General features: G+C 45.4%; 1 protein-coding gene across 1 annotated transcript in view; it reads left to right on the top strand.

The window, feature by feature from the left end:
- The first annotated feature begins 7,569 nt into the window (after nt 1–7,569).
- The window catches only part of LOC143838851 (sialic acid-binding Ig-like lectin 13), a 42,436-nt gene continuing 38,297 nt past the window's right edge, over nt 7,570–11,708 (top strand). The window contains exons 1-2 of the mRNA XM_077340761.1: nt 7,570–7,649; nt 10,942–11,092. Of these exons, the coding sequence (XP_077196876.1) occupies nt 11,011–11,092 (82 nt within the window). The 5' untranslated portion in view covers nt 7,570–7,649; nt 10,942–11,010. The remainder of the gene's footprint in view (nt 7,650–10,941; nt 11,093–11,708) is intronic.

The following is an 11,708-nucleotide window of genomic DNA, read 5'->3' as shown; positions in this document are numbered from 1 at the left end:
CAGCAGCCGGCTCAAGGTTGACTCAGCCTTCCATCCTTCCGAGGTCGGTAAAATGAGTACCCAGCTTGCTGGGGGGTAAACGGTAATGACTGGGGAAGGCACTGGCAAACCACCCCATATTGAGTCTGCCATGAAAACGCTAGAGGGCATCACCCCGAGGGTCAGACATGACCTGGTGCTTGCACAGGGGTTACCTTTACCTTTAAAAGACAATAAACCCATGCAGACCCATACCTAAACTAACCCTAATCCTAACATGAATATTTATGCTTATATAAATATGTAGATGGGAGACCACTGTGGAAGTCCGAGGTTGCTCTGCAGAGCCAGGCAAACTTTTAAGCAAAGCTTCTGCTTTAAATGTGGGGAAATTACTATGAGCATTCAGCATAACTTCGCTCCCGGACATTTTGGGGTTGACTATGCCTCCTGCAAGAGCCTCTTGTGGCGCAGGGTGGTAAGGCAGCCGACATGCTGTCTGAAGCTCTGATCATGAGGCTGGGAGTTCGATCAGTAGAACAAGGACAACATCTACAATGAGATGGAATGTTTTTTGTATCTGTCTATTGATCACATTTATACAATGTACATACACATAGTCCTTGCCGACTCTGAGAACCAAGAACAGTCTGGAGTCCCCACAAGGAATGGGGTAGCTAGGAGCCATAATTTTCAACAGAGGTCTTTCTTGACCCCCGAGGCCAGTTGATGGTCCTGGTCTCTACCTGAACAGCCCACGTCTGTTCTGCTTCTGGGCACTTTCTGCACTGGAGGCTTTGTGCCAGACTGCAGGCTGGAGTTTGAGCCAGGGCAGGTTGCCTCACCTCTTCCTGCTCCCACGCAGGGGAATATTTGGCTCAGGCTCCAGGTGCTGCCTGCCTCCTGGGTTCCTGTGCTGATTGACATTCAGCTACCAGCCCTGTTTTCCCAGCTGGCTGACTGAATCACCACTGATTTCTGCCAAAGGATCCACTTCATGCCCTCTCTTTTCAGCTTCGTGTTTAATCAACATGTAACTCATTAAATCCCTTCCTTCCCCTAACCCTCGCATGAACAGGTAAACCAGGAACTAGACTGACAGCCTATCTCAAGGGGCCCCCAACGTAGAGCCGGTGGGTGTCATGGTGCCCTCTGACACCCTTTTGGGGGCTCACCAAGCAATTTTAGAAACTGGGTGTGGCTAGAGGGAGCTCTTTCCCAGCAGGACATTGGATTTTGTGAAAATCAGGTAGCCCAGCTTTTGCCATTTGCTTTTGCCATTTGCTGTTTGTTTGTTTTGCCTGCCTTTTGTTCTGTATAATTAATTGCATTAGGTATGAATGTAGTGGGTTTAGGGTAGTGCAGTTTGTACCAAGCAAAGCTGCTTGATGTGTGGGAATGTTTTATCTCCCTCTGACCTTGGGGCAGGAAGCATCAGTTGTGTCTTCCTGGCCTGGGTATGTAGGATGGCATCTTGATGCTTTGCACCCAAATGGTCAGGTGGTGATGTGAGTTTCGGGGCTGGAGGTTAAGAAGAGGAAATGTGTCAGGATCGGTTGCCCTGACAAAATGGTCCCTAGGTATTTAGTCTTAGCAAAGGTTTAGATAAGTCAGCATCCTTGTATCCTCAAGAAAGAGATTTTCTTCAATAAATTCTGCTTATTGGGAGCAATCAGCTGAATCCTCACAGATTGGACATAAGACCTGATTGTCTATGCAGATTAAAGTAATGCTTCTTTTTTCCCCATTAATTACTCCTTTTCCCTGTACTTGATCTTCCTCTGTATGCATGGCCCTGCCTCCCAGGGTGGATATTTTGGGCCTGTGCCCAAGTTCTTGTGTCAAAACTTCAAGGGTGCCTACAGGCTCAAAAATATTAGAGACCCAAGGCTTATTTGAAAGTTGGGGCAATAGACACGCCCCACCCAGCAAAGACCAGGAAAAAAAAACCCAGCTCTCATCAGGTCAGCGTTACCCACATCCTTTCCCCACTGACTTGAAGTCCAAACCCCATAGGTTTTCTCAAACTGAGGGTTTCTTGATGGCTTTGGAAGGGTTTCCTGACTGGGTGAAAACAAGGTAAAAACAAATTTTCAAAAGGCAAGGCTTATTAGAAGAAGAAGAAGAAGAGTTGGTTCTTATATGCTGCTTTTCTCCACTCGAAGGAGTCTCAAAGTGACTTACAGTCACCTTCCCTTTCCTCTCCCCACAACAGACACCCTGTGAGGTGGGTGAGGCTGAGAGAGCCCTGATATTCCTGCTCAGTCAGAACAGCTTTATCAGTGCTGTGGCAAGGCCAAGATCCCCCACCTGGTTGCATGTGGGGGAGCACAAAATCAAACTCAGCTCGCCAGATCAGAAGTCTGCACTCCTAACCACTACACCAAGCTGGCTCTTCTAACTGACTGGACTCCATGATTTGGAAGGAATTTCATGTCTCAGAGGGATGTGGATGATTTGTCCTGACTTCCCCTCTCTCTCAACTCCCTGAGGCAATGTTTGCCACCACAGGTCTCCTTGCCTCACTTCCTCCCTGACCTTGTGTTGGAGCTTCCTTTTATTCCCCCCCCCAACCTCTCTGGGTACCGCCTCCAAACGCCTTATAGGGTCCTCCTGGCTCATCCGCTGCTTCCCCTGGCTCTGAGGCTTGCCTTGCCCAGTTGATTCCTCTTCCCCAACCACCATGACTCTGATTGGGCTGGCAGCTTCACTTTCTCTGCCTCTCATCCAGCTACCACCTCTGCTGTTTTGACTGGGAACGAGGCTTATCCATCCCTGATGCCCCCTTCACCGCCTTTGCCCTCTGCGGGGCTTGGGAAAGAGGCTCACGCAATCTCTTCCCCTTTCCTTGCCACCTTGTCTGCCCAAGCTCTGATCAATCAGGGATCAGGATCCTGGGCACAAAGTGATGAGACTTCTCTCTGGCTGCTCTGACTTTGCCAGGAAGGAGAACAATCTAAGAACTAATTTCTCAATCGGAGTTCACAAGAATAACTTCTGACTTCTATTGGGCAACATAGGAGTTTAGTCTCTGAGCAAACATCCTTTTCCTAGAGCCCTTCCCAAGTTGGGCACAAATCTGGAAAGCACCTCTAGAAAGCACACAAACACTTTAGATGCACCTAGAAATCCTTATAGAAAAGAAATATATTTCTATGATGAATAGATCTTTATTGTTTTAGCAAATATTACAAAAAAAGCAAGGAAAAACCACAGAATAAAGAACAAAGGACATGCACTGTGCATCACTTACATTACGTTATGATGTGATGCAGAGGTAAAGAAGGAGAATGCAGTCTTGGGCTATATCAACAGAGGCATCACGTCAAAATCGCAAGTTGTCATAGTCCCACTGTGTACGGCATTGCTCAGGCCCCGCCTGGAGTACTGTGTGTAGTTCTGGAGGCCTCACTTCATAAAAGATGTGGACAGAATTGAGAAGGGTGCAGAGGAGAGTGACGAGGATGATCCGGGGTTAGGGGACCAAGCCCTAGGAGGAAAGGCTGAGGGACCTGGGAATGTTCAGCCTGGAGAAGAGGAGGTTGAGAGGGGACATGATGGCTGTCTTTAAGCATTTAAAAGGCTGTCACTTGGAGGTGGGCAGGGACAAGTTCCTCTTGGCAGCAGAGGGTAGAACATATAATAATTGGTTTAAACTGTGTGTAGAACGCTACTGGCTAGATATCAGGGGGAAAAATTCAGTCAGAGTAGTTCAGCAGTGGAATGAACTGCCTTGGAACAAAGTTTTAGTCTAGTAACACCTTGAAGACCGACAAATTAATTATGGGGGTAAGCATTCATGTGCATGCACGCCAAGTTGCTCTTCAAGGTGCCACTGGTCTCAAATGTTGTTCTACTGTAGCCGTTGCTGGCAGGGGCTCATGGGAATTGTAGTCCATGGACATCTGGAGGGCTGCAGTTTGACTACTCCTGCTCTAACTGGTGGAAACAACTCCTGGCTGTCCTTTTTACAGCTATTGACCAATGAGGAATATTCCCTGAATCCTGGCTTAACTCAGTCATTGTGCCTATTTATAAAAAAGATGGTTCCAGCTCTCCAGAAAATTGCCATCCTATTAGCCTTCTATCTATCGCCAGCAAAATGTATGCCAAACATCTAGAACTTAAGCTACTAAATTGGGTGACTTCAAATGACCTAATAGATCCCCAACAAATTGGCTTTACTAAAAATTGTTCTACTTTAGACCACTGCTTAACCCTTTATTCTCTTGCAGACAAATATCTTCATACAGGTAGGAGGAAACCCTGTCCAGCTTTTGCTGACCTCAAGGGTGCATTCGACTCTATCTCCAGGTGTTTACTATGGAGAAAATTGCAAGACCTTAATATTGATTTGCGCCTATTACTACTCCTAATGAACTTCCATTCCAACAATACCTGTCAGGTTAAATTTACTGAAAAGGGTCATTTAACTAATCAAATCCCCACCCTGAGAGGAGTTAAACAAGGCTTGCTCCTTGCTCCTCATTTATTTAACCTTTTTTTACACGATCTTCCAAAAACCCTAAGACTCATAAATGTCACTTTCTATGAATATTGCCAACTTAATGACCTATCAATAAACTTCGAAAAAATCAAAGGATGGTCTTTGCACAGCATCACCTTCCAACAAAATTTGCATTGGACAAAACATAGAAATAGGATTTTTTTTGCAGGCTAACTGTTCCATTACCCATCTAAACTGGTTTTTCTTCCTTAAAGGTAATCAGTTTGTCCCAGCTGCCTGTCGTGTGTTTGACTCAAAAATTCTTCCCCAAATTTTATATGGTATCCCTCTGTGGATCTCAGGTTTTAACAAAAACTTGAAAAGGTTACAGTCTGCCTTTTGTCCGGCAGATTTTGGGAACTCCAAATTGTGCCCCTTACTCCTCTTTATGTCTTGAAATTGGCCATGTTCTTCTTGAAACTAAGGCCTGGATTTTCACCTTCAAATATTGGCTAAAACTGCATTTTAGGGTTCGATCAGATAGTCTATTGGCCTGTTTACTGAGAGACTCTTTTAAATTTAAATGGTTCTCTACCATCCTGACTACACTCCAACACATTGGCACTGACTACAATTACATCTTATCTCTGAATGAATCCTCCATTATGTGCCAAATCAAACAAAGGCTACTTGATCAGGAATTTCAAAAAATCCATCCTAGTGTTTCGGCAATTTGCTCTCTCCGTGCTCTTGGTCTCCAAGTGAAGCATAGGATAATGCTGGCTTATTTCTATAACTTGGCAAATCCTCTTTATCGCAGAGCGTTTTCGCTTGCTCGGCTCAATGCCTTTCCATCCAAAGTATTACAAGGGAGATTTTCCAAATTCCTTTAGAAAACAATGCACTTGTGAATAAAATTCTCCTGACACCATCCAACATATCTTACTGGATTGTCCCTTGTTCATTGTCCAGCGAAGGCATATTATACGTTTTATACCGAAATGGAGAAACCATTCAAGAGACCTGATCTGCCAATTTTTATTGAGTGATAAGGATGCCGATCACTTTTATTATGGCAGAATTGATGTCTTCAGTTTTTAAATGCAAACTGACTGATGTATCTTGACTCTTTGTTTATCTTGCTAATCTGCTTTATGACAATAAAGGTATTGTATGCGTGTAAAACTAACCTTAAAACAAGCTTCCTTTTACAGCGGTCACAAAAATGCCTGTTTTTGCTTGCATATTTGCTAGTGTGCTTTTGATCTCCTCCCCTGTGCCACCATATACCAATGGGGGAAACAGACAGTCTCTAGTCCCTCATCCACCAATGAGAGCTTGAGGCACCCCTAGTTTGGCGCAGGCCCCCCCCAATATGACAACATTATGCCAGCAGAAGATTAATTTATTCATTCCCTCAAAGGCATTTGCAAGCATTTTAATCCACTCTCTACAAGGAGCAGCTTACCTCTGAGGGGGAAGATTGTAGTGTTTTCAGAAAGCTGTCTGCCCCCACAGAAATTTCTTGTTGAGGTCTCCCTGGCCATGAACTACAATTCTCATAAGGCTCTGCCAGTAGCCTGTGCCAGCGTGGTGGTCATGTGACATTGCAGCTGACCATAGCCTGCCAATGAGCATCTAGCACAGTGGTTCGCAGCCTTCCTATTTAATACAGTTCCTTATGTTGCGGTGACCCCCAACCATAAAATTATGCAAGTGTTATTTCACAGAAATTAAACTGAAACTGACCAATGGCCTGAGGATCCATTGTTCATGATTGTATATAAATTGCGTTATTTTTACAGGGTTTCTCAGTTCAGTTCTGCCTCTTGTCCCACCATGCCAATCTCACTCTTTTCCACTGCTCCAGGCAGATGAACGCTCTATCTCTGGCCAAGTTGCTCACCCTGCCATGACCCCTGTGAAAGGGACATTCAAAGGGGTCCCGATCCCAAAAGGGGTCCCGATCCCAAGGTTGAGAACCACTGATCTAGCACAGTGGAGGAATTGCCCCCCTCCACACACTATTTGCTGTCATAAGTCTGTCTTATGCATAATCCTTGTAGAAAAACACAACCGTTTAAAAAAATGATGATTTAAAAGGGTCAGTATGTTTGCTGGCTTTGATGAAAACCTTTACATGCAGAACCCACCCAGGTCAGGACTAAGTACATGTGGGGGGAAACAGCATGGTGAAACCCAATCTGTTTAGACCTTAGAAGCTCAGCAGGGCCAATACTTGGGTGGGAGTCCACCAAGAAAGGCTTTGCAGAGGAAGGCAATGTAAAACCACCTCTGTTTCTCCCTGGCCTTGAAAGCCCCTTGTGTGAGGTTTTAGCCAATTGCTTTCAATAAGAAAAATCCATTTGTAGGAAAATATCTTTATTGAAAAGAACGTCAATGTTCGCTACCTGGAAGGTTTGCTAAGACTAATTTCTGCTATCTGTTGCCCTACTATAATTTCCAAGTCCCCACTGCTCCACCCACCCGTCCAGTTAGGTGCAAAGATTCCAGATGCCATCCTTCAGTTAACTGGGGAGACACAACCACCCTTCAAGACTGCCATAGAGATAGCGGGCAACAAGACAGGACAGGAAATCCCCCTACTAACCTACCAACCCCTATTGCTATAATTCACATCTAAGACATCTAAGGTAATCAGTTACATGGACAGAAAACAGCGCAAAGCAATAAAAGAACAAATGGCAAAACCAGAGACGGTTGTGACACCTTGCCGGGTCTCCGTCAGTCCATTGGGACTTAACAGCACTTGGGTACATAATAACTGACTTGTAAGGGAAGTTGAAATGTCCTGTTCTTCCTCATTGCCTGTAGTTACCAGTGAAGAAAACACAAGCCAGAATTTGTATGGCCTCCTTTTATGACAAAACTCTGCTATCAAATTGGCCCAAATCCTAGTCAGATTCAGCATAGAACAGGGCCCGAGGCCTGACTACCTTTTCTCAAAATCAGCCACGTTTTCAAGAAACGCAATCGTTGAAAATGCCACTAACATGCAGGCGATGAAAATGCAGTCTGCACTACATAACAAAGAAAAGCCCCTCGTGGCCATCTCAGAGAAGCTGCGTGCCACCACTTCTCCTTTTCCTGGTTCCTGTCTCCTCGTTTCCTCTCTGTCTTTACAAGAAGTTTCTCAGTGCTTGAGACCGTAGAAAGGAGGTGGCGGCGGCACGTCGGTGGTTCCTCTGTGGCTGCAGGAGAAGTAAGTCTACTCAGAGGAGTGCATAGAAAGTGAGTTGAGAGGGGGCAAGGAGGTTTTGGAAGAGGGGAACCAGCTGTTTACCCACTTCCCAATTTTATTTCCCTACCATTGGTAGGGTTGCTGGCTCTCAGCCAGGAAACATCTGGAGATTTAGGGTCTGTAGAGAGCGGGGTTTGGGGAGGGGCGGGACCTCAGCAGGACATAATGTCGTAGAGTCCGTCCTCAAAAGCAGACATTTCCTCCAAGAGAACTGATCTGGGTCCTCTGGAGATCAGTTATCATCATGAGAGATCTCCCCGAGCCACCTGGAGGATAGGAAACTTGGGGTAGTCAAAACAAAACCTGATTCCCCAGCTCAAAAACAAAACGCCCGTTAGAGAGGCATTTCCCACTCCCCCAAGAATGAGGAAAGAAACTGAATCTAAAAATCTTATGGTTTTCTTGAACCTTCAACTGGTTCAAAATAGCAATAGATATATATTAAAAAAAAAAAACACTGTTCCTCTTGTGAATTTCAGGGAATCAAAGCAAGGGAGAGAAATTTGATTTGCCTTCCTTGTGTTGCTGTCGCTTAGCAGAAGGTCCAAGGAAAATCCTTAATAAGCTTTAAGATTTCTGAATGTGCATTGACTCTTCTGAATGTGCATTGGCAGCACATGAAATCTCGTTCAAATGTAGGGCTGTCAGCTCCAGGTTGAAAATTCCCTCGAGGTTTGGGGGTGGAGCTTGGGGAGAACGGGACCTCAGTGGGGTACCATGCCATAGAGTCTGCCCTCCAAAGCCTCCATTTTTCTCCATAGGGACAGATCCCTGTAGTCTGGAGGTGTCTCCAGGCTCCCCCTGGAGATTGGCAACCCTATGACCTGTTACAGCGAGTGCAATTATATGCATTCACCTGTTTTCACAAAACAGCTATTGCACACTCACTTCACAAATGGCACCAGGGATCAGTATCTGGATAAATATAGGTTTAAAACCAGACTGGAGTTCACATGCATTGAAAGTGATGTAACATGGGATTAGTCAACACACATTATGAGGAAAGTGCATGCACTGTGTATTCGTTCACGGAAAAGGGTAAACGAGACTTCTCACCAATTTGTATTTACTTAGTTAATATTATTTTCCTTTCAGGCAAGGATGTGTGTCTGGGGGAGGAGGGGCTGTCAGGATTGATTGATTGATTGATTGATTGATTGATTGATTGATTGATTGATTGATATACCGTCCTCCCCGAGGGCTCAGGGCGGTTTACAGAAAACAGGAAAAGGTACAATTAACATATGGTAACAGGTAACAGTAACAGTAATAACAAGATCATAACAATAACATTATAAAATAGAAATTGTGAGAGCCTCAGCTCAACTCTTACTGGGTTATCCAGTGGGTAAAACCAATTAGTGTTGGTCGTAGGGGGGGGACGACTATATTTTAACATCATATATGAAAACTTGAAAATCCCAGCCCTGATCAATTGGCTTAGGTCTGATCAATTGGCTTTCTCAACCAGGATTTTGTGAAATCCTGGCATTTCTTGATGGCCCTGGAAGAGTTTCCCAAAAGGGAGGGAGATAATTCATTTTAATATATTTTAATAATGTGCTGAACATTTATTGAGTGATATGACCATATATGGTCATGTGGACTCGCCCTTCCCTCCCAAAATGGCCAATGATAGGCCTGGAAGGGCTGGGAAGGGGAGGGGTCCCAGGTGGGCATGTACACAGCTATGCTTCCCCAACTATATTCTGCATGATCTCCTCAAGTATTTGAAAGGTTGTCACTTCAAGCAGTCTTCAAGCAGCAGCTGGGCAGATCCTTATCCTGGATGCTTCAGGCTTATCCTGCATTGAGCAGAGGGTGGGACTAGATGGCCTATATGGTCCTTTCCAACTCTAGGATTCTATGGTTTTCTTTTTAGTAAATACTATATAAATTTGGATGTGGGTAGTGGTTCTCTGTACCAGATAGAACTCAATTGTTTCAAACACACTACTGTAAAAGAAGCTCAGAGAGGGCGGAGGTTGGCAGTTGGCAAGTGGCAATTCCTCCAGGGGTGCACCGGGTAGTAAATTGTCCCTAGGGAGACCAGGTAGTGGGCAGCAGGAGTCACAGAATCAAGGCCTCAGACAGGGTTGCCAGCTCTGGGTTGGAAAATACCTGGAGACTTCGATGGTGGAACCAGAAGTGGGTGAGATTTAGGGTGGGGAGGGTCCTCATTAAAGTGTAATGCTATGGAGTCTACTCTCAAAGCAGCCATTTTCTCCAGGGGAACAGACCTGAAGACTGGCACCCGTAGCTCATCTCTGGGAAGAGAAGGAATCCTGACCCTCCCAGCAGGCCATTCTTCTGAAGTATGTTCTCCTGCTGTTCCTCTTTATTGTTCTTCTAGGAAAGATGTGATTGAAGGTTTCTTGGGTTAGGAAACTTCAGTTTGCTGTGATGTCTAAATGCCTAGAAATCAGGATGCTGGAATAAAATAAGGCTAGTGGTCAGGTAGTGGTGGTGAGGTACCCTAGAGTGCAAGAGTCAAGCCTCTCCAGGGTCCATTCTGCACATGTTAGATAATGCACTTTCAAGTAGGTTTTCCTGTTCCACCCAGGAAAATCCAGCTACAAAAGCACATTCATTCATTCATTCATTCATTCATTCATTCATTCATTCATTCATTCATTCATTCATTCATTCATTCATTCATTCATTCATTCATGTTATATACAGACCTCCCTGAAGGCTCAGGGCGATTTACATAAAACGTCCAAACAATACATGAAACATTGAAAGGGCATTTATCCAACGTGTGTGGAACAGGCCCAGGTGATGGCAAAAACCATGAAGTGGGCAAGGTGGAATGGGGCCTGTAGGCCAGAGCAAGCCCTTTCTGCCACAGGTGGCACTGAATTTAGGACAAGCTAGACTCTGACCTCAGCCCAAGACCCTGGCTAGTGACTGCCACTCTTAGAAGTCAATGCTGATGTTGATGTGCCAAGGGGTTGATTCTATAGAAGGCAGCCTCATGTGTCCCCAGGACCCAAGAATGGGATACTATGCAGCTTTATGCAAAATATTGTAACTTCTGAAAGATCTTAACTTCTAGTATCAAATTTGAGAAAAGACGGTGGCACGAAATCATTGCTCATGCACCCTGACACCTAAGTTGGCTCTGGGCAAAACTGCAAAGCGATAAAATGTGAGCTCCTGGGCTTGGGGCCAGAGATCTTGGTCATAAGCAGAAGCCGGGGGTGTCACCATGGGCTCACTCTCTGCCTTCCCTCCTCCCTCTGCCCCACAGCTGCTGCCCCAGGACGAGACTTCCCGCGGCCATAAGAAGATACCGGGGGGCAGGAGGAGGCCCCAAATCATGGACCCGCCCTGGAAAGGGCAGAATCTGGTGACAACCTCAACAACACTAACTGTTCTGGTGTGGGCTTTCCTGTGCAGAAGTAGGTGTGGTCTGGTGAAATGCCAATTCTCTGACAATGACCCAGATGGTCAGTTCATTGGATGGTCTGCTGGTGGTGATGGGAGGGGGGGGGAGGAGAGGAGCTGAATTCCACTATCGAATGCCAACCTCCAGGTGGGGACAGAGCAAGTAATAGGCCCCTGGGAGACCATTATGATGTATCAAATGTTGCAGTATAATAAACAGACTTCTAAGGAGTCTTCAAACTTCAGTTGGTTCTTTGATGTCCAGAATATTAAACAGATCCCAACACGTTTCGGTGTGCGGCTTTTTCAAGGGAGATCGATTTCATTGTTTTCAACAGGAAACTTCAGTTTAGAGGAACAATCTCTTAACAGGGAGTAAGACTGTTCTAACAACTGCCCCTCCTAGCTTAAGGCGTTCCAGACGTTCCAGATACCATACTGGTATCCCAGTACCCTATTACTTGCTTTGTGTCTGGTCCTTCACTGGGCCCTACCCTTCCTATTTCATTTTAACCTCCGGGTGGGGCCTGGAGATCCCCCCCTCCCGGAATTACAGCTGCTCTCAAGACTACAGGGATCAGTTTGCCTGGGGAATATGAATTCTTTGTAGGGTGGACTCTAAGGCATTGT

Source organism: Paroedura picta, chromosome 5, assembly GCF_049243985.1.
Source record: "Paroedura picta isolate Pp20150507F chromosome 5, Ppicta_v3.0, whole genome shotgun sequence".
Taxonomy (NCBI): domain Eukaryota; kingdom Metazoa; phylum Chordata; class Lepidosauria; order Squamata; family Gekkonidae; genus Paroedura; species Paroedura picta.
Note: the sequence above shows the minus strand (reverse complement) of the source record. Positions and strands in the feature narration are given on the sequence as shown.